Source organism: Dermochelys coriacea, chromosome 11 (genome assembly GCF_009764565.3).
Source record: "Dermochelys coriacea isolate rDerCor1 chromosome 11, rDerCor1.pri.v4, whole genome shotgun sequence".
Classification (NCBI taxonomy): Eukaryota; Metazoa; Chordata; order Testudines; family Dermochelyidae; genus Dermochelys; species Dermochelys coriacea.
Genome location: NC_050078.2, coordinates 37,056,925 through 37,079,989, shown reverse-complemented (window position 1 = coordinate 37,079,989; position 23,065 = coordinate 37,056,925). Strand labels below are relative to the sequence as shown.

General features: G+C 40.8%; 1 protein-coding gene across 3 annotated transcripts in view; it reads left to right on the top strand.

The window, feature by feature from the left end:
* GALNT3 (polypeptide N-acetylgalactosaminyltransferase 3) overlaps positions 1 to 23,065 on the top strand; it is a 53,022-nt gene that overhangs the window by 24,362 nt on the left and 5,595 nt on the right. For all 3 annotated transcript variants that reach the window (XM_038421124.2, XM_038421123.1, XM_043505235.1), the window contains exons 3-9: positions 5,901 to 6,073; positions 7,841 to 7,990; positions 9,713 to 9,947; positions 12,024 to 12,141; positions 12,530 to 12,730; positions 21,533 to 21,664; positions 22,641 to 22,742. In XM_038421124.2, coding sequence (XP_038277052.1) covers positions 5,901 to 6,073; positions 7,841 to 7,990; positions 9,713 to 9,947; positions 12,024 to 12,141; positions 12,530 to 12,730; positions 21,533 to 21,664; positions 22,641 to 22,742 — 1,111 coding nt within the window. The remainder of the gene's footprint in view (positions 1 to 5,900; positions 6,074 to 7,840; positions 7,991 to 9,712; positions 9,948 to 12,023; positions 12,142 to 12,529; positions 12,731 to 21,532; positions 21,665 to 22,640; positions 22,743 to 23,065) is intronic.

Genomic DNA, 23,065 nt, shown 5'->3' with positions numbered 1-23,065 from the left:
GAAGTTTATAAAGTTTGCAAAGGCCTCACAGAGCTCTGAGGTTCAAATAATTATAGAAATAACTCCAACAATTAGCCATCCATTTTTGTTTGAAACAAATTCTATACCCTAGACCTCAGTGAAAACAAATGAATAAAACAAATGCAGAGTTTCTCAAAGATGTTTTTAAAGTTCAGACAGAGCAACAAACTGGCATTCTGAGATGCCCTCAGGGGATTACTACCACATCCATAAATGAAATGCTTATGCCTCCCTACTGAAGTACATAGAGTCTAGCAGTGGGATTCAGAACAATTTTGTGACATACGTCACAAAGAGAACCAAAAATCTTGATTTATTTTTTCAGATGTATGACCAGGGGCCCACCTTCATCTACAAAATAAATGAGTGAGTTTGGTGTAAGCCCAGTCCTCAGAGAACAGGAGTTAATCACATAACTACTAAAAAGAACTGGTACTATTCAATAGAAGTATTATTCTCTGCTCAAATGAGCACTGGGAGTGGCAAGGTTGTGTGGAGAAACAGTAGTTGGTAGGTTTCAGAGTAGCAGCCATGTTAGTCTGTATTGGCAAAAAGAAAAGGAGTACTTGTGGCACCTTAGAGACTAACAAATTTATTTGAGCATAAGCTTTCATGAGCTACGGCTCACTTCATTGGATGCATTCAGTGGAAAATACAGCGGGGAGATTTATATACATAGAAGACATGAAACAATGGGTCTTATCATACACACTGTAACCAGAGTGTTCACTTAAGGTGAGCTATTACCAGTGGGGAGTGGAGACGGGGGAGAAACCTTTTGTAGTGATGATCAAGGTGGGCCATTTCCAGCAGTTGACAAGAAGGTCTGAGGAACAGTGGGGGGTGGGGGGAATAAACATGGGGAAATAGTTTTACTTTGTGTAATGACCCATCCACTCGCAGTCTCTATTCAAGCCTAAGTTAATTGTATCCAGTTTGCAAATTAATTCCAATTCAGCAGTTTCTTGTTGGAGTCTGTTTTTGAAGGTTTTTTGTTGAAATATTGCCACTTTTAGGTCTAATCGAGTGACCAGAGAGATTGAAGTGTTCTCCAACTGGTTTTTGAATGTTATAATTCTTGATGTCTGATTTGTGTCCATTTATTCTTTTACGTAGAGACTGTCCAGTTTGACCAATGTACATGGCAGAAGGGTATTGCTGGCACATGATGGCATAAATCACATTGGTAGATGTGCAAGTGAACGAGCCTCTGATAGTATGGCTGATGTGATTAGGCCCTATGATGGTGTCCCCAGAATAGATATGTGGACACAGTTGGCAACAGGCTTTGTTGCAAGGATAAGTTCCTGGGTTAGTGGTTCTGTTGTGTGGTGTGTGGTTGCTGGTGAGTATTTGCTTCAGGTTGGGGGGCTGTGTGTAAGCAAGGACTGGCCTGTCTCCCAAGATCTGTGAGAGTGATGGGTCATCCTTCAGGAGAGGTTGTAGATCCTTGATGATGCGTTGGAGAGGTTTTAGTTGGGGGCTGAAGGTGATGGCTAGTGGCGTTCTGTTGTTTTCTTTGTTGGGCCTGTCCTGTAGTAGGTGACTTCTGGGTACTCTTCTGGCTCTGTCAATCTGTTTCTTCACTTCAGCAGGTGGGTATTGTAGTTGTAGGAATGCATGATAGAGATCTTGTAGGTGTTTGTCTCTGTCTGAGGGGTTGGAGCAAATGCGGTTGTATCGTAGAGCCTGGCTGTAGACAATGGATCGTGTGGTGTGGTCTGGATGAAAGCTGGAGGCATGTAGGTAGGAATAGTGGTCAGTAGGTTTCCAGTATAGGGTGGTGTTTATGTGACCATCGCTTATTAGTACCGTAGTATCCAGGAAGTGGATCTCTTGTGTGGACTGGTCCAGGCTGAGGTTGATGGTGGGATGGAAATTGTTGAAATCATGGTGGAATTCCTCAAGGGCTTCTTTTCCATGGGTCCAGATGATGAAGATGTCATCAATGTAGCGCAAGTAGAGTAAGGGCATTAGGGGACGAGAGCTGAGGAAGCATTGTTCTAAGTCAGCCATAAAAATGTTGGCATACTGTGGGGCCATGCAGGTACCCATAGCAGTGCCACTGATTTGAAGGAATACATTGTCCCCAAATGTGAAATAGTTATGGGTGAGGACAAAGTCACAGAGATCAGCCACCAGGTTTGCCGTGACATTATCGGGAATACTGTTCCTGATGGCTTGTAGTCCATCTTTGTGTGGAATGTTGGTGTAGAGGGCTTCTACATCCATAGTGACCAGGATGGTGTTTTCAGGAAGATCACCGATGGATTGTAGTTTCCTCAGGAAGTCAATGGTGTCTCGAAGATAGCTGGGAGTGCTGGTAGCGTAGGGCTTGAGGAGGGAGTCTACATAGCCAGACAATCCTGCTGTCAGGGTGCCAATGCCTGAGATGATGGGGTGTCCAGGATTTCCAGGTTTATGGATTTTGGGTAGCAGAGAGAATACCCCAGGTTGGGGTTCCAGGGGTGTGTCTGTGCAGATTTGTTCTTGTGCTTTTTCAGGGAGTTTCTTGAGCAAATGGTGTAGTTTCTTTTGGTAACCCTCAGTAGGATCAGAGGTAATGGCTTGTAGAAAGTGGTGTTGGAGAGCTGCCTAGCAGCCTCTTGTTCACATTCCGACCTATTCATGATGACGACAGCACCTCCTTTGTCAGCCTTTTTGATTATGATGTCAGAGTTGTTTCTGGTTTCAGAGTAGCAGCCGTGTTAGTCGGTATTCGCAAAAAGAAAAGGAGTACTTGTGGCACCTTGGAGACTAACAAATTTATTTGAGCATAAGCTTTCGTGAGCTACAGCTCACTTCATCAGATTCATTTGGTGGAAAATACAGAGGGGAGATTGATATACATACACAGAGAACGTGAAACAATGGGTTTTATCATACACACTGTAAGGAGAGTGATCACTTAAGATGAGCCATCACCAGCAGCAGGGGGGAGGGAGGAAAACCTTTCATGGTGACAAGCAAGGTAGGCTATTTCCAGCAGTTAACAAGAACAGCTGAGGAACAGTGGGGGGTGAGGGGGAGAAATAACATGGGGAAATAGTTTTACTTTGTTTAATGACTCATCCATTCCATCATGTGCCAGCAATGCCCCTCTGCCATGTACATTGGTCAAACTGGACAGTCTCTACATAAAAGAATAAATGGACACAAATCAGACGTCAAGAATTATAACATTCAAAAACCAATTGGAGAACACTTCAATCTCTCTGGTCACTCGATTACAGACCTGAGGGTGGCTATTCTTCAACAAAAGAACTTCAAAAACAGACTCCAACGAGAGACTGCGGAATTGGAATTAATTTGCAAACTGGATACAATTAACTTAGGCTTGAATAGAGACTGGGAATGGATGAGTCATTGGATGGCACTGTGTTCTGCACGGCTGAAGTTACGGGGCAAGTGATGCTGCTTTTCCACAATTTCAGGGTTGCCAACTTTCTAATTGCACCAAACCGAACACTGCTGCCATGTCCCTTACCCGAGGCCCTGCCCCCCCCACACACACTCTTTCACTGGGCTGGTGATAGAAAAAATGACTAATCATTAAAAGCATATTTATTATTTTATTTAAATAAAATGACATTTGTAGGGGTTTGGGGAATTGGTAATAAGATAGGGATTCTTTCTCATTGGGTCACTAGTTATAATCATGCCCAAGATGACAGTAGTTGAAAGCTGTCAACTGATTAGTGGCTAGTAGCCTACGTGAAATGAATTAGTTATCCAAGTTCACTTCCTGGTGCACTGTATCATTGTTACACAATTCATGGAAAACGTTGGTACTTTTACTGGCAGTCAAAGAAGTGTATTTGAAATGCCGTAATGTTAAAAAATTCTAAAGACCAATCCTTTAGTTGGAAAAAAAAATATCTGAAAATAAGGCTTAGTCGAGGTAGTTGTAATAACCGTGACACACCCGCCCTTTTTTGTTTAAACTAGACATTAAAGCTCTAAGGCAAAAGTCAGAGAGTGCATTTTTTTACATACAGGAAGAACCTAACCTTTTATGCTCCTACCTGATAGGTAATTATAGTATCTATATGGCATACATATTGGGAAGTGGCTGGTGTTTAGAACAAAAAGAATTATCCGGCTGATATGTAATAACTAAACACTGGAAAAATAAAGCTTTAAATTGTTTTCTGTGTTGCTTGGTGAACCATTCTGAAATGTTTATATCTGTTCTCATGAAGTTTTAAGACCTCCATTTACATGGTCTTTGAGGCATGTTTTTTCAGATGCAGATGCGATATGTATGTGTGGCAAAAATGAAGTTGTGCTGTTCCACCTGGCTGCCTAATAGCTGCCACCCACCTTTCTTTCCTCTCAAGCAAGTAGGAGTAGAACTGATTTTTTGGGTTTTTTTTTTTTTTTAGACTGGAGCATGAAAGGATTTTGCAGCTTCCCTTTCTTTGTAGTTCCTCTTCTCTGTTGTCCAGAAGTTACATAGCTTCTGCCCTCTCCTGCTTCTCCTCAATCCTCCTAGTCATGGGTAAACCATCCAACATAATCTTTTCTTCCCTTGGGAGAAATTGGGAGTTGTCTGCTGGGTATACTGTGAGCCCTCAAGTGTGGTAGGCCAGCAGATCTGGGACTTGTGCTCCTGCTTTGCACTTGTACACAATTCCATTTAAGTATCTTAAAGAACTATAAAATGTCAATGCATTAAGCTTCATCTCCCCTATGAACTAAGCAGACTTACAGATGGGGATGCTGAAATATAGACTACATAAGTGGCACAGGCAAGAATAGAACCCGTATCTAACTTCCAATTTGGTAATTTTCAGTCCCAGACCATTATTATTTTCAATACAAACATTTTTATCAGGGGTAAAAGACCAAATTAAAAGCTTTTCTTTTTTGTTTTGTTGCTGAGATGTTATGTGGATTTATTTGTGGGTGTATTGTTTTGAAATTAGGAGTTAACAAACTATATCTTTTAGATAGTTTCTTTGTGGATATTATACAGAAATGAACTTTAATATTAGCCTTGACTTGTTAAGACATCTTGTCCGTAATGTCATGTAGACAGCCCAAATTTTTAGGAATATAGAAATGCTGTACTGGCTCAGACCAGTAGTTTGTGTAGTCCAGAAGTCTGTCTCCAACAGCAGCCAGTATTAAATGCTTCAGAGGAAGGTTCAAGAAATCATTTGCAGTTATAGGTGCAGTTATCAACAATTCCCCCAAGGAAAGTCTTCTCCTAATCCTTAGTAGTAGTTAGAGCGTGGTTATGAAGGAGAGTGTAAATTCCCTCCAAAACATTTGACTTTTCCTCTCCTTTCACTTCCAGTATTTACTATTATAACTCTGGATATTCTTATTATGCTATACCCTTTTAAGCTCTTGGACTCAATGACATCTTGTAGCAATGACTTCCACTGTCTGAGTGACTGCATTTCAGAAAGTATTGTCTTTGAATATGCCACCTTCCAGTTTGTCTGTCCCCTTAAATCTATAATGCTCATTTCAATGATTAGTAAGTATAATAATACCTAATAGAAACTGGATGAGCCAAAACCTGCATGTACAATTCCTATTGACTTCCATGGGTGATATATGTTTGTATCCAAGAAGAAAACTGGACTCTACTTCAAAGGTACTTGACATTCCTGGGATCAAAAGTGGCTTCATTGCCCAAATAGATATTCATGAGGTATTAAGAACTGGCCATCAAGAATTCTATTTGAGATGCTGTATGACACTTTCCATTTCTTTATTTTCCAATGCTTATGGAACTAGAAATTATAAGAGGGGAAAAATAAAATGTCAGTAATTTCTCTGTTACAAAAAGGGTGTTTTTTAAAGATGACTGAATTAGAGTTCATATTAAATTTTATATAAAGTCTAAAACTTCTTTTAATCTTTAGATGTATTGAGCAAAAATTTAAACGTTGCCCATCACTGCCTACTACAAGTATCATAATCGTTTTTCACAATGAAGCATGGTCTACTCTGCTAAGAACTGTACACAGCGTGATGTATACTTCCCCTGCCATACTCCTCAAAGAAGTTATTTTGGTGGATGATGCCAGTGTAGATGGTAAGAAAAAAAAATTTTTTTTAAATCTTACTTTTCTAATTAATCCATATTAAGATTACACCTGTGATTAGTCAGTCAGTGATATCTGTTTTGCATCATTAATGGTTAGAAAGAATGAGAGACAGTTATCTCATTGCTTAGTGTGTGTTTGTAAACGTGTGTGTGTGTGTGTGTGTGTGTGTGTAATAAGTTTACTTAATTAGTTTTAATACTCTCATGCAAGATAAAAACAGAAGGGAGAAAAACCTTGTATTTTCTAATTCTATTTTGCAAATATGGATTTCTTGTCTATTCATCCCAATGTTCTAAGTTTATACCTCCCTAACACAAAGTTTATATATTTTAAATATTTTTTTTACTGTTTAAATTGTATAACAGTGCCACTGTGATTAGTGACCATGTTAACCCTTGGGGAACCAAGTTATATTGCACTTTGTAGAACAAGGAGTCTTAGGGTAAAGCAACCTACTACTAACCTCTGATTATAGGTAACGTATACAATGATTTGCAAACATTTATACATGCGTTCCTCTTTAGGCCCATAAATGGTCTCATTAAAGTGTTTGAAGATGAGGGACAATCTGAGGAGAAACGTTCTTTCCCACAAAATTAAAAAAAGTACTAAATGATCGTGTATTAAAAGGTGGAGCTCTAGGTAATTGTCTAAATAACCACAAGTGGATATACTTTGGATGGTTACAAAGCCAGTTTTACAAACTTGCATACATTGACATACCGAGGCAGACTTCTGAAAGAACACACATTCAGATGAATGCACCTATGGTTGTTTGCAAGTCCGCGTATTTGGAATATCAACCAATTTGGATATAAGGTGCATTCAGAAGCAGAAGACCACTTAATATTAATATGGAAGTGAGAAGATACAAAAACTTCAAAGAAAAATTAAACCTGAGAGGGAAATAAATCTTAAAGATCTTTACCCATCTGTATATTTAGAGCTCCTACTGCAGGTAAACATTGTAGCTCTTGATTGTTTATGCCTGCAAGATGTGCACATGCACCCATATGTACATGCAAAACCTGCACTTACGTGTATTTGTGTATGTAATTTGGGTGGCTAGATGCACAATTACTCAGTTTGCTTGCAACATTAGGGTTTTGAGTGCTTAAGTGATACAAATGCAAAATGCAGGCCTATTGAAAATGTCCCTTCCACTGTGAATGATTTTATCATTTTTTGGTACAGTAGAATCAGTAATGACCAACAGGAACTGCTTTTTAACTCCCTTTAGTAGAAGTCACTCCTGTCAGAGGTAAATTCAGTTTTGTTCTGGTTTTTTTGGTTGGTTTGTTTTGTTTTTTTTAAAAAAGTCTTGCTTCCACGTTGCAAAATCCTTTAAAATGTATTTTATTTGGACTTGCAAACACTTGCATTGGCTTTTGATGCCGACTATAGAATCTTAATAATCACATAGCCTGCATTCAATTTTATTACTATTGTGTCTACCTGTGACAGAAATACTGATTTAATTTTAGACTCATCTAAATGAAATGGTACCTATTGTTTTAATCTTTTAAAGCTTTAAGAATTGGGATGGTTTCTTTTCAAATACATATTTTATGAACCTCAAATTCCAAAAATATGTTTAATCATAGGCTACTCAGCAGAATTTAACCTTTCAAAAACTTGTATTTTAAAATACTAGCAGGCAAAGTTGATCATTGACAGTTAAGGAAAAAAAAAATCAAAGGAATTTCAGGCAATGGGTTTCTACTGAATACTCTGAAATTGATTTGTATTTTCAGAATACTTGCATGATAAACTAGATGAATACGTGCAACAATTTCAAATAGTTAAGGTAGTCCGACAAAAGGAAAGAAAAGGTCTAATCACAGCACGATTATTAGGAGCTTCAGTAGCAACAGGAGAGACGCTTACTTTTTTGGATGCACATTGTAAGTACATCTGTGCTATGTGTATGATCAAAATATCAAATATTTAGGAAACTGTATTGTGTTCATTTTATAAACCATCATTTTAAATTTTATTTTGTTTTAATTTCCTTCTCAGTGTTAAAAATGTAAACTTGGCCGAATTTACCTTTTTAATATAAAAAAAATGTGTGGCTAAAGTTAATGCAATACTGTCAAGAAGTGTTTAGTTGCTTGTGCCAGGGACTATAAAGAGTTGACAAAATTTAGAAAAAAGTGGTCTAACTCAGCTTGGAGTTGGTACAAGGAAATGGGGAGCATAGGCTCTGGAGGGTTTGCATGTGCATTCTGATGAACTATAACATTTCTGAGTGCTTTATAAACATACATTAATTGTCATAACCTTCCTGTGCAGTAGCTAAGTACAGTTATTCTTATTGTAAATATACAGAAATAGTTTCAGAGAGAGATTAAGTGATTAGAGTAAGAGGGTGTCAGTGTTTGAGCTTGGACTGAACCCAGGAGTCTCTTGCTATTGATCCAACCTAGTTCACTAGAGCTCTCATACTGCAGAGCTAACTCTCCCTGGAACCCTAGGCTCCAGTGTTAACTAGGGTTACCAACTGTGGTTGGATGAATTTCTGAAGGTTTCATTGCATGACATTGCATGAGTGGAGACTCCAGTACAATCCTGGAGAGTTGGCAACCCTATTGGTAGCTCATTAGAGGAAGCAGCAAGGTCATAGTTGGTGGTAGCTGAGCAGGAGCTTCTTGTGGATCTTGGGTACCATCGACCACTTATAGCACAGCCTACTACTGCTGTGAAATGATTTGTGGTCTTGCTAAAACTGAGAGAGCCATGGCTATGGGGGTTTCACAAATTTGAAAGGCCATGAGCAGGTATATGGTCAGTAAGTAATTTTATAAATTTTAACACTGATAAACTTTCATATATGATCAGTTTATGTTGGCTTACATTTAAGGCTCTCTTCCCATTTGAATTGTCATCTATTAGGAAAGCACTAACCAACACTTACTTTTAAAATAGTCACATTAATAACATTAGTCAGCTAGATCATACTAGTGAAATTTGATGCAAGAGTAGGAAAAATTTTTAAAAACAATTTCTAGCATAGTCAAGAATTATTTACCAAGTATTTTAATGTTCATGAAACAGTATAAATTCTAAAATGATTGCTATGGAAAATCATTCCAAAATGCTTTAAAAGTATATTTTGTTTCTCAATTACTTAGAATTGTATGTTCGAAATAAAATTTTTGGATTCACATCACACTTGAAGTCACAATTTATAGGGCTGAATCTTTCATTAATTATCTTCAGTCCTAGCTCTTTGATTGCAGACTATCTTTCACTGTGTCTCTCTCTGTCATGCTTGTTGTCATCCCAGGGCCTAGCCCAATCTTCACTTCAGTCTCTTCTCCTCCTGGTCCCTTTTTTTTAAGTAAAAGTTTGTTTTGCTAATTTTTTTTTTATTTTAATGCCAGCACTTGCTTTTTTTTCTTCAGACACATGATCACTTATGCCAGAATCTAAGTCCACTCAGCAAGGTCCACTTAGATGCCTCTAAGCTAACATTTAATCTTTTAAAGAAAAAAAAGTGTGGATTCTACAAAACATGACTCTGTTCAGTAATAGTCCCTTCATTATACTTTCATTGTGAAGAAAAATTCCAGTGTTTCATTTAATTAATTCTTCTCTCCTCCCCCTCCCCCTCATCCCCATAGGTGAATGTTTTTATGGCTGGTTAGAGCCATTGTTGGCACGAATAGCTGAGAACTACACTGCTGTTGTAAGCCCTGATATTGCATCCATAGATCTTAATACTTTTGAATTCAGCAAGCCTTCTCCTTATGGACATAACCATAACAGAGGAAATTTTGACTGGAGTTTATCATTTGGATGGGAATCTCTTCCTGAACATGAAAATAGAAGAAGAAAAGATGAAACCTATCCAATTAGGTAAACAGTTGAGCTTGTAGAATATTTGAAATTCTTCACTTTGAAATTGTTTGCTAAAAAAATTCTAATTAGCAACTTCTAAACAAAGCACTTCTTTGCCTGAGGATGGGAATAGCAGCACTGGAATCAGAAGTCTTAATGTCTTATGATTTGAGCTCTTTCACTTATTGAAATATTTTCTCTAGATTTTATTTTTTTACGAGTCAAATTTTTACAAACAACTTTAAAATATAAATATAAAAACATTGCCTTTCTCCCTAGATTTTGTTCATAATTTCCCATAATTGCTTCCAGCAGTGGAAGCAGTGTTAGTCTGTCTACATGAGCATTTCTATCAGTTAAATTTTTAACTACTACATCATCTAATTCTGTTTTGAATTGAGTTAGATAATGTGGTGGTTAGAATGCCCGTAGCCTGTCTATGCTAGCACTCGCAATAGTGGATCTGCAGCTACAAGAAATTTCAGAGAGAAAAAATGCTAGTGTAGACACAGTTACAGTCTCCATAAAGTATACTGGTTGAAACTGTCTTATTGTCAGGCACTTATTTAAACTCATACTGGGGCATAGTACTGTTTCACAGCAAGGTAACAAAAATATAGCAGAACCATTCCATGTATGTTACCAGAAAAACTAGACAAAGGAGGACTAATAGTGTATAAGTGTGAGTGGAGTGAAAACAGTTTTCCTGGAATGCAAGCACATTTTCTGTTTTCTCTTTCTTTTTCTGGTGTTTAGTTCTAAAGTTCATTGCATTGGTTTGTTTAAGTGCCATCCATCCTGATATCTTAAAGAACTCTTGATCTCTTGTCTGTCATAACTCATTAGTAATGACTAATTATTATATGCCTATTTATAGTGTTTTGTATCTTGCATCTTGGGAATGTATAATAGACTTGAATGATAAGGTGCACTGAAGAAGTGTGGGGGGGGAAGGAAATACATATTTTTCATTAGCTCTGCTGCCTGGGCATCAGCTTTTCCTGTTCACTCATATTTCACATCTTGAAATGCTTCAAGAATTAAAAATAAAAATACCCTAAGTGGGGACTTTATGGATGGTGGCAAGTTTGTTAAAATGTCCAGACTGAGAAAACAAGCTTGTTGCGTATGCTTGCTCATCATCTTACAAAGATGGCAGGCACCCATATTTATCAACTACTATGTCCATAATAGTAATTCTATATTTAGAAAGTCTTTTTTGACTTTCAAAATGTTTTGTAAATAAAAGTTGACATGCTACACAAACGCTTGGATATACTTCAAGAACCTCTTAAACTGATGAGGGAAACAGCCTAAAAGTTATTTATGGCTACTGATCCAGAAAGTTCCACATCTGCATAAGACTATTTTTCTTACATCTTTACATTTTCCTTACATCTTACTGAACTGATATTGCACCCTTGAGAATAAAGCCAGAATTAAAATGTTAAGGATCACTGAGAAGATGGCAAATGGACCCTTTTTAGTATGGTTTAAGAAATTTTTCTGAGCAATTCTTCTCAGAGACAATATAACTGAATTCTGCTAGAAGAATACCCACAGAGAAAGGTGAATCTCCCCCCAAATTCCAGAGCAGCTGGGGTGCTTAGTATCATGGTAGTGAATAGTCATATCTGGCCAGGCTTTAGGCTGAGCACCAGTATGGAATAACACACATAGTGGTTGATCTCAATATCTCAATACATTGGAGAGAGGCCAGACGTCTTTACTGATGCCCTCTGCCCTTCCAGCAACTTTTTGTCTGTTTGGATCAGAGGGTGCTGCCAACATAATTTAGTTACTTACAGGGATGGAAAAATGCATAAAGTTAACTAATAACCTGTCTACATAGGAAAATGTATTGAGATATATATACAGCTATAGTTATTCTAGCATAACTCTTTGTATGAACACTTATTCTGGCATGAGTGCCTTTTTCCAGTTTAGTTTGTTCTGGAATCAGCATATCCACACAGGGAGTTACATTACTATAACTGCAGTGGTATAATTATGCTAGTGAAGTTTCCCTGGTAGAGAAGCCCTTCAGCCAGTTTAAACCTTGCATCAGTAACGTAATGGTTTCTCTTTTTGCAGAACTCCTACTTTTGCTGGAGGTCTTTTTTCAATATCGAAAGACTATTTTGAATATATTGGAAGCTATGATGAAGAAATGGAAATATGGGGAGGAGAAAATGTAGAAATGTCTTTCAGAGTAAGTTTAGATATAATCCTACGTCTGGCCTTATGGCAGTCCAGTAAATGTGTCCCCCTAGTTGACTGATTCACCAGAGAGGTCATGGATTGAAAGAACATGAAGACTGAGCTATCACTAATCTATGGGCAGAAAATAATAGAATAAATACTAGGCTTGGTCACTATAGTAATAAAGTGTGTTTGGATTTGATATCCAAAATTTATGCTTCCAACGTTCACCTGTGGATTTGAGTTTTGATTAACAAACCCCATTTTCTAACGCTATATGAACTAGAGGTCTTATCTGGGTGCTTAAGATGAAACATTAAAATTGTAAATTATATGTTGTTTTTAGACCTTGTAAAAATTCTAACTTCAATGGACTTATACAAAAATACTATCACCAGGTGTGGCAATGTGGTGGACAATTGGAGATCATGCCTTGCTCTGTTGTTGGCCATGTCTTTCGCAGCAAGAGCCCCCATACTTTTCCAAAAGGCACTCAAGTGATCGCACGTAATCAAGTTCGCCTTGCAGAAGTCTGGATGGATGAATATAAAGAAATATTTTACCGGAGAAACATAGAAGCAGCAAAAATTGTGAAACAAGTAAGTGGTGGTAGTATTAGAAATCACTTTTGCTGCACTGAAAGTTTTGGTGAGCAAAAGTTATTTATTGACAAAAGTATGTAAGACTTCTAGATATTCTAATCAAAAGTACTAGGCAGGACAATGTTTTATTTGCTCAAATATCTAGTAAATAAAGATAGGTGTTTCACTTACTCTTGAATTCTGATTGTTTGCTCTTTAAAGTCCTATAATTAGAGCTTGTAAGGTAGGGTACTCAGCACACCTTTATGTCAGAGTACAATGCTGCAAAGGATCCTTGTCACCAGCCTATCCTGTAGATAGTTATACCTCTCACTGGGTCTTCTGTGGCTCAGTCCTCCAGCCAAGTCCCATAAAGTTCAGTCCCCTTTCAGGGTAACAAGGTCCAAAAACCTCTTGGGGTTATTCTTAAGCCTGTCTTTTGGGGTCAGTCTTCAGTCGCACCCTGGGCTTAATATTCTTTCCACTGCGCTTTCATGCCCCTGCCTCAGGGGCTACTAGGTGAAACCAGGCCCATTCTATACTCTGGCTTTTGGCCCAGAGACCCTGTATAAAGCAGCTTCTTCAGACATGCTGCTGTTTCCCTGAGCCACTTCCTACCTCTAAGCCTCCTTGTGCTGTTTCCCCACACTCTGTGCTTAACACAGCCTCCCTTTGGTTCTCAGGCCCCTAGTTTCTTCCTAGATCCTCCCATCTTCTCCTTTTTCTTCTGAACTAATCCCTCTTTCACTCCATTGAAGTGCTTTTAACTACCCTAACTTAGAACCTCCCTGACAGGAACCTAGCCTCTTCCCTGTGGAGCCTCTTGCCTGCTTAAACCCTATCTTTGCCCCCAACCCCGTGGATTTCTCTCCACAGAAGAGTCCAGTCTTCTTTCGACTGAAATTCCTTGGATTCTGTATAAGATTCAGGTGCCTAATGATTCTTACCTAAATCTGCCCCCTCAGCTCAGGAGGCAATCAATCCATCAATCACTGGTGCACTAATTGGTTCTTACACCTTTCACCTGTTAGAGAAGGAGTTAAGCTGCATCACAGAGCTGCTTGAAAAATGTAGATAATCAAAAATATTTTTTTGGTGGAGTAATAAGTAAAAAAAAAAAAAAAAAAAAATAGATCAATCTCAAAAAACAGTTTTTGCAGGCCTTTCATTTTACCAAATGGCATAATTCCATTTTTACATCACAAAAAATGTTTTTGCTCATTAATACAGCTCACTAATACAGCCATTTGTTCATTAATAAAGCCCTTTGTAAGCAAAAAAAAAAAATTGAATTGGTATATTTTTATGAAAATGCTGGAAACTGGTAAATGGTTTCACTGCCCAAAATTTGGTGACTTTCAAAAAGCTGCCTTTTGTTGTTGTTAAGCAAATTATTTGTGAACGGAAAGTTTGTAGAAAAACTACAACTAAGTTCCTGAACAGTGGAAATTTATTAGGCAACTGAAATATCTTTGCCTTGAGATAGAAGAAACACTGACACTTAATTGAAATTGTTTTCTACTGTAACTACTCCATCAGTGGTTCTCAACCTCTTTTCATTTGCAGATCCCTAAAAATTTTCAAATGGAGGTGCAGACAGACCTCTGGAAATCTGTTGTCTGAATATATAGTTGAATTCTGTTCAGTCAGTTTTCAGTCTGTCTTTTGTGGACCCCTCAGACTTAGTTTGTGAACCCAGCGGTCCCTGGATCACAGCTTGTGAATCTCTGTAGTACATCAAAATATACAGTAAAACATTTAAAATAGAATAATCTGTTTAGATGCATTTTTACATTTATTAATTTTGTTTTATAACAAAGTATCTAGTGTGAGATTTGAATCTTGTCCATGTATACCTTTTTAGGCTGTAAACTAAACCATGGTTAGTAACTTTGGGCCAAATTCATTCCTGATGTAGCCCCACTGATTATTGAATGAATTTGCTCCAATATCCCTTTATTTTAATACATGGGTTTCTATTTAAAATGCAACCTTCTTAGCTAACTGCATATTGTAAAGAAGCTGATTATTCATTGTACTAATTGACTTTTATTCTGTTGTTCTAAGGTTCATTTGGGCTTTGTGTTCCTCCTTTGTTGTTTGATCCAAAGAAATGTGATTTATAGCTGGAAACTATTCCTTGCACTTGGTTACAGCTAGTATCAGGAGTGGCTTGTTAATTTTACTAGTTGCCGATACATTAATTACATTTACTAAACAGGTGATTACCACTCCATAGTAAATACAAATACTTAGGACATATGTGCGGGGAGGGGGGCGGTGTGTTGGGGAGAGAGAGATGAAGTGGGGGAGGGGTGTTACAGCAACAATTTTGTTGCCATTCAATATTGGTTTGGACTTTACTTATCATACCACATCTTCTTTTCCCCTGCAGCCAGTTGGTCTGTCTCTTATCCCTTACACAACAAAAACCTATTTGGGCCCCCCCGGTATAGAGTCTTCTCTCATTTCTTATACAGTTTCTGATTCTTTCTTGACCTTCTTCATGGTGCAGAATCATAGAAATGTGGAGCTGGAAGGGACCTCGAAGTCATCACTAAGGCTGCGAGTTAGTAACGGATTCCTGCAGTGACTTCTGCAGTGGCAGCCCCTGCACCAGGCTCACCGGCCACTGTGCCCCTCCCAAGCAGCAGAGTTTGGTGTGGGAGAGGGAAGGGGGTTGGCGCACCAGAAGTGGTGACATCCACCCAAGGTGCTGGCTTCGCAGCTCCCATTGGCCAGGAACCGTTGCTCCCATTGCTGCAGGGGCGGCAGCATGCTGCAGAGCTGCCTGGCCATGCCTCCTCCTAGCAGCTGAGCCAGGGGGATGTTGCCACTTCCAGGGAGACCCCCAGGTAAGTGCCACCCAGAGCCCGCCTCACCCCCTCCTGTGACCCAACACTCTGCCCCTCCCAAACTCTGTTGCTGCTGCTGTGAGAGGGGGAGAAGTTACAGAGCCAGGTAGGGAGCGTGCTGGCCCCGCCAAACCCCTCCACCAGTGGGGGTCCCAGGCCATGCACTGCCGCCCACTCCCCCCCAAGCAGTACCCCACCAGGTTTTATTCGCTGGTATTTTTAGTAAAAGTCATGTGAATTTTTGTTTACTGCCTATGACCTGTTTGTGACTTTTACTATAAATTCCTGTGACTAAAACGGAAACTTAGTCATCATGTCCAGCTCCCTGGACTGAGGCAGGACCAAGTAAACCTAGACCATGCGTTACAGGTGTTTGTCCAACTTGTTCTTAAAAACCTCTAATGATGGGGATTCCACAATCTTCCTTGGAAGCCTATTCCAGAGCTTAACTACCCTTATAGTTAGAAAGTTTTTCTTAATATCTAACCTAAACCTTCTTTGCTGAAGATTAAGCCCGTTATTTCTTGTCCTAAGTTAGTGGACATGGAGAAAAATTGATCGCCATCCTCTTTGTAACAGCCCTTAACACATTTGAAGACTGTTAGGATGTCTCCCCTCAAGACTAACCATATGCCTAGTTGTCGTTGTTGTTTTTTTTTAACCTTTGCTCATAAGTTAGGTTTTTCTAAAGGTTTTTTTTGTTTTGTTTTGTTTTGCTCTCCTTTGGACTTGCTTCATTTTGTTCACATCTTTCCTAATGTGTGTCACCCAGGATTGGACACAGTACTCCAGTCGAAGCCTCACCAGTGCTGAGTAGAGTGGGACAATTACCTCCCTTGTCTTACATTTAACGCTCTTGTTATTCAACACAGAATATTAACCTTTTTTGCAACCTCATCGCATTGTTGACTCTTATTCAATTTGTGATCCACTATAATCCCTTTTCAGTAGTACTACCACCTAGCCCAGGGGTGGGCAAACTACGGGCCACACCTGGCCCGCGAGACCGTCTTGCCTGGCCCCATAGCTCCTGGCGGGGGAGCGTTGCCCCCCGGCCCCTCCCTCACTATCCCCCCTCCCCTGCAGTCATGCCAGCAGCGCAGCTTGTGCCTGCCCACCTCCCAGGCTTTCCAATAAGCCTGTCCTGCCGCTCTAAGCGGCCTGGTAAGGGGGTGGGGGGGGGGGCAGGAGGTCCTGGGGGCAGTCCGGGGACAGGGGTTTGGATGAGGCAGAGGTTTGGGAAGGGGGGCGGTCAGGAGACAGGGAGCAGGGAGCTTTGGATAGGGGGTGGAGTCCCAGGAGATCCTCTGGTGGAGGGACAGGAAGCGGGGGGGCTGGATAGGGTGTGGGGTCCTGCGGGGCAGTTAGGGACGGGGGTCCCAGGAGGGGGCGGTTGGATGGGTCAGGAGGCCCGGGGGGCCTTTCAGTGGCAGGGGTATGGATAGAGGTCGGGGCGGTCAGGGTAGCTTAGATAGGGGGTGGTGTCCTGGGGGGTGGTTAGGGGTGGGGGGTCCTGGGAGGAGGTGGTCAGGGGACAAGGAGCAGGGGGGTTGGATGGGTGGGGGGTTCTGAGGGGGACAGTCAGGGGGCGGGAAGTGGGAGGGGTGGATGGGGGTGGGGGCCATGCTGTTTGGGGAGGCACAGCCTTCCCTACCTGGTCCTCCATACCGTTTCGTAACCCCGATGTGGCCTTGGGCCAAAAAGTTGCCCACCCCTGACCTAGCCAGTTATTCCCCATGTTGTAGTCATGCATTTGATTTTTCTTTCCTAATTGAAGTATTTTGCACTTATCTTTGTTGAATTCAGACCAATTCTCCAATTTGTCACGGTAATTTTGAACTCTATTCCTGTCTATTCCTTCCAGTTTGGTGTCATTTGCAGATTTTATAAGCATGCTCTCCACTTTATAATCCAAGTCAAGACTAAACCCATGTGGGGTCCACTAGATATGCCTTCGCAGTTTGACAGCAGCCCTAAGCCCTGCTTAGCAATGAACAGAATATATTCCTTCATTAGTTTTGTATCCGAGATCAGAACAGAAACAGTTTAATGCTGTGTTTTATTTCATGAACGGTACATACACACAGCATTAAACTTCACTGCATATGTGTGTGTATCTTCCACTACGTTGTCCTACTTTGACAGTCTCACATTTACACTTAGACTAATTTATTGTTAAGAAAATCTAACACATTACATTAGGTTAACATAATCGGTATTTTCATAACTTACGTGGTCCAAATTTTAGGTGAAAATTGATTAAAAAAAATAAAATCCAACTAGTTTTTTGTTCAACTTGGGAAATTTTCAGTAAAAATCGGTAAAAATTGAAAACAAAGGGCCTTATATATTGCTTAAATAGCAACTTGTCTGCCTTAATAAGCCGATGTTTCCCTGCTCCCTGTTGCCACTGAGGACCCTTACAGCACTGCTTCAGAAGAAGCATGGGTTTGCTCTGCCTGTAGCAATTGGAAGTGTGTGCAAGAAGTCAATGGTACTTCTTGATTGAGTGGAGGCGCAAGTGGTGTTCTCGTCCATCCTCCCCGTGGAAGGAAAAGGCCTGGGTAGGGACCGTCGAATCGTGGAGGTCAACGAATGGCTACGCAGGTGGTGTCGGAGAGAAGGCTTTGGATTCTTTGACCATGGGATGGTGTTCCATGAAGGAGGAGTGCTGGGCAGAGACGGGCTCCATCTTACGAAGAGAGGGAAGAACATCTTTGCCAGCAGGCTGGCTAACCTAGTGAGGAGGGCTTTAAACTAGGTTCACCGGGGGAAGGAGACCAAAGCCCTGAGGTAAGTGGGAAAGCGGGATACCGGGAGGAAGCACAGGCAGGAAGGTCTGTGAGGGGAGGGCTCCTGCCTCATACTGGGAATGAGGGGCGATCAACAGGTTATCTCAAGTGCTTATATATAAATGCACAAAGCCTTGGAAACAAGCAGGGAGAACTGGAGGTCCTGGTGATGTCAAGGAATTATGACGTGATTGGAATAACAGAGACTTGGTGGGATAACTCACATGACTGGAGTACAGTCATGGATGGTTATAAACTGTTCAGGAAGGACAGGCAGGGCAGAAAAGGTGGGGGAGTAGCACTGTATGTAAGGGAGCAGTATGACTGCTCAGAGCTCCGGTACGAAACTGTGGAAAAACCTGAGTGTCTCTGGATTAAGTTTAGAAGTGTGTGCAACAAGAGTGATGTCATGGTGGGAGTCTGCTATAGACCACCGGACCAGGGGGATGAGGTGGATGAGGCTTTCTTCCGGCAACTCACGGAAGCTACTAGATCGCATGCCCTGATTCTCATGGGTGACTTTAATTTTCCTGATATCTGCTGGGAGAGCAATACAGCGGTGCATAGACAATCCAGGAAGTTTTTGGAAAGCGTAGGGGACAATTTCCTGGTGCAAGTGCTAGGGGAGCCAACTAGGGGGAGCGCTTTTCTTGACCTGCTGCTCACAAACCGGGTAGAATTAGTGGGGGAAGCAAAAGTGGATGGGAATCTGGGAGGCAGTGACCATGAGTTGGTTGAGTTCAGGATCCTGACGCAGGGAAGAAAGGTAAGCAGCAGGATACGGACCCTGGACTTCAGGAAAGCAGACTTTGACTCCCTCAGGGAACAGATGGCCAGGATCCCCTGGGGGACTAACATGAAAGGGAAGGGAGTCCAGGAGAGCTGGCTGTATTTCAAGGAATCCCTGTTGAGGTTACAGGGACAAACCATCCCGATGAGTCGAAAGAATAGTAAATATGGCAGGCGACCAGCTTGGCTTAATGGTGAAATCCTAGCGGATCTTAAACATAAAAAAGAAGCTTACAAGAAGTGGAAGCTTGGACATATGACCAGGGAAGAGTATAAAAATATTGCTCGGGCATGTAGGAAAGATATCAGGAGGGCCAAATCGCACCTGGAGCTGCAGCTAGCAAGAGATGTCAAGAGTAACAAGAAGGGTTTCTTCAGGTATGTTGGCAACAAGAAGAAAGCCAAGGAAAGTGTGGGCCCCTTACTGAATGAGGGAGGCAAGCTAGTGACAGAGGATGTGGAAAAAGCTAATGTACTCAATGCTTTTTTTGCCTCTGTTTTCACTAACAAGGTCAGCTCCCAGACTGCTGTGCTGGGCAACACAAAATGGGGAAGAGATGGCCAGCCCTCTGTAGAGATAGAGGTGGTTAGGGACTATTTAGAAAAGCTGGACGTGCACAAGTCCATGGGGCCGGACGAATTGCATCCGAGAGTGCTGAAGGAATTGGCGGCTGTGATTGCAGAGCCCTTGGCCATTATCTTTGAAAACTCGTGGCGAACGGGGGAAGTCCCGGATGACTGGAAAAAGGCTAATGTAGTGCCCATCTTTAAAAAAGGGAAGAAGGAGGATCCTGGGAACTACAGGCCGGTCAGCCTCACCTCAGTCCCTGGAAAAATCATGGAGCAGGTCCTCAAAGAATCAATCCTGAAGCACTTAGAGGAGAGGAAAGTGATCAGGAACAGTCAGCATGGATTCACCAAGGGAAGGTCATGCCTGACTAATCTAATCGCCTTTTATGATGAGATTACTGGTTCTGTGGATGAAGGGAAAGCAGTGGATGTATTGTTTCTTGACTTTAGCAAAGCTTTTGACACGGTCTCCCACAGCATTCTTGTCAGCAAGTTAAGGAAGTATGGGCTGGATGAATGCACTATAAGGTGGGTAGAAAGCTGGCTAGATTGTCGGGCTCAACGGGTAGTGATCAATGGCTCCATGTCTAGTTGGCAGCCGGTGTCAAGTGGAGTGCCCCAGGGGTCGGTCCTGGGGCCCGTTTTGTTCAATATCTTCATAAATGATCTGGAGGATGGTGTGGATTGCACTCTCAGCAAATTTGCAGATGATACTAAACTGGGAGGAGTGGTAGATACGCTGGAGGGGAGGGATAGGATACAGAAGGACCTAGACAAATTGGAGGATTGGGCCAAAAGAAATCTAATGAGGTTCAATAAGGATAAATGCAGGGTCCTGCACTTAGGATGGAAGAATCCAATGCACCGCTACAGACTAGGGACCGAATGGCTCGGCAGCAGTTCTGCGGAAAAGGACCTAGGGGTGACAGTGGACGAGAAGCTGGATATGAGTCAGCAGTGTGCCCTTGTTGCCAAGAAGGCCAATGGCATTTTAGGTTGTATAAGTAGGGGCATAGCGAGCAGATCGAGGGACGTGATCGTTCCCCTCTATTCGACACTGGTGAGGCCTCATCTGGAGTACTGTGTCCAGTTTTGGGCCCCACACTACAGGAAGGATGTGGATAAATTGGAAAGAGTACAACGAAGGGCAACGAAAATGATTAGGGGTCTAGAGCACATGACTTATGAGGAGAGGCTGAGGGAGCTGGGATTGTTTAGTCTGCAGAAGAGAAGAATGAGGGGGGATTTGATAGCTGCTTTCAACTACCTGAAAGGGGGTTTCAAAGAGGATGGCTCTAGACTGTTCTCAATGGTAGCAGATGACAGAACGAGGAGTAATGGTCTCAAGTTGCAATGGGGGAGGTTTAGATTGGATATTAGGAAAAACTTTTTCACTAAGAGGGTGGTGAAACACTGGAATGCGTTACCTAGGGAGGTGGTAGAATCTCCTTCCTTAGAGGTTTTTAAGGTCAGGCTTGACAAAGCCCTAGCTGGGATGATTTAACTGGGACTTGGTCCTGCTTTGAGCAGGGGGTTGGACTAGATGACCTTCTGGGGTCCCTTCCAACCCTGATATTCTATGATTCTATGATTCTATGATTCTATACTTTGTCTCTATAAGTCAAAATTTTATGTATTAAATTATTAAATGTATTGCTGTGTCCTGTTTCAACCCAGTATTTTTTTTTAAAGATATTTATAGTTTTAGATTTAAATGTTAAATTCAAGCACTTGTTTAGTGCGACTCCCCAGGGCATCTTCATTAGTTATATAAATCTGATTTATTATTGTTTTGGGGTGTTTTTTCCCAACAGAGAACATATGGAGACATCTCAAAAAGACTTGATTTGAGGCAGCGGCTACAATGTAAAAATTTTACTTGGTATCTAAATAATGTTTATCCTGAGGCATATGTACCAGACCTGAATCCTCCATTATCTGGATTTGTGAGTGTATTTCCAATTTTGGTTAATTTCTGTTTCACTATATAATCCTACCACTAAAGTTTGCCTCATTTCAACCCTAAAGTAGAATAAAAAACAGTACTAGCAAGTTTAATTCAGTTATTGTTAGCATGGTTCTAGAATTTCCCTGACTAGTGTGGGAATTCTTTTCTCCAAATTTTGCTAGAAGAACATTCTTTAAACTGATTCTTTAACCTTGTGTGTACTGGTATTTTTTATGAAAATCTCCCTCATCACTAGCACTGATGTAGCTCCACAGGTGCCCTTTTACTTGACTGAAGTCTGACAGTCCTGTTCAGATGGTAGTAACATTAGTACTCCTCCATTTTGTAGCTCTGAAGTGGCTGCAGCAGCAGTGTTAGTTAAATGGTGAGAGATTTTTCCAGAAATTCAGTATAAATGCAACTTTAGATGGTCTGTAATGTGGTTTTCAGAGAGAAATCCCTGCTCAAACTGATGAGGGAAACTGTGCTAGAATCCTGTTTTAGCTTTTTCCACAACTGTCTTTGGCTCCTTCCACACTATCTCTTGAATGTGGATTCCTTCTCAGCACTTATCTATAAGGCCACAATGTTACTTCTCATGTGTTACAGTCCTATAAGATATTAGCCTACTAATATTGGTTAAGGTCAGGTGCATTTGGGAGTAGTGAATGTTTATTGTAAACTATTTTGTTTTAGCTATCTCCTACAACCTTAATAGGTTGCTTGCCTTCTTGTATTGCCAGCTGTTCAGAATATAGAATATGTCTGCTTGAGTGTGTGCACAATGCCTAACCTATTGTTGGTACTATCAGAATACAATAATGAGGTTTTGTCTAGCAAAGATTTAACTTCTAGCGTGGACAGGGTTGTACATTTAAAGATAGAACTTTAAGTAAAATAGCTGTTTACTCTTTTTAATTGTTGGCAAGTTTTAAATAACTTAGTTATATGCAAAAATAACCTGTTTTCTTCAGTTAAAAAATGTAGGTAGACGTCTATGTCTGGATGTTGGTGAAAATAACCATGGTGGCAAACCATTAATTATGTATACTTGTCATGGACTTGGGGGAAACCAGGTAAAATGTTGTTGTACTTAATTTCTTTCGCAACTAGTCCACACAGCTATAACATATCCCTATGCAAAGCTTAATATTCCTTCTAGTAGTATCGGCATACATATTTTAGTATGAAGATAAGCTAATGGTTTTTGTTACCTATATTTTTCGTGCATGAGAGGATAGTAAATGTAAAAATTGCAAGGAAGTTTCTGTGATCTTCCGCTGTTATGGTTCAGTTCTTCAAAATTGCTTGCACAAAAACTGCACATGTAACTTTAGACAGACAAACACCCAGGCGCATTCGTGCAAGTGAGAAATTGCATACACTTACAATGGTATTT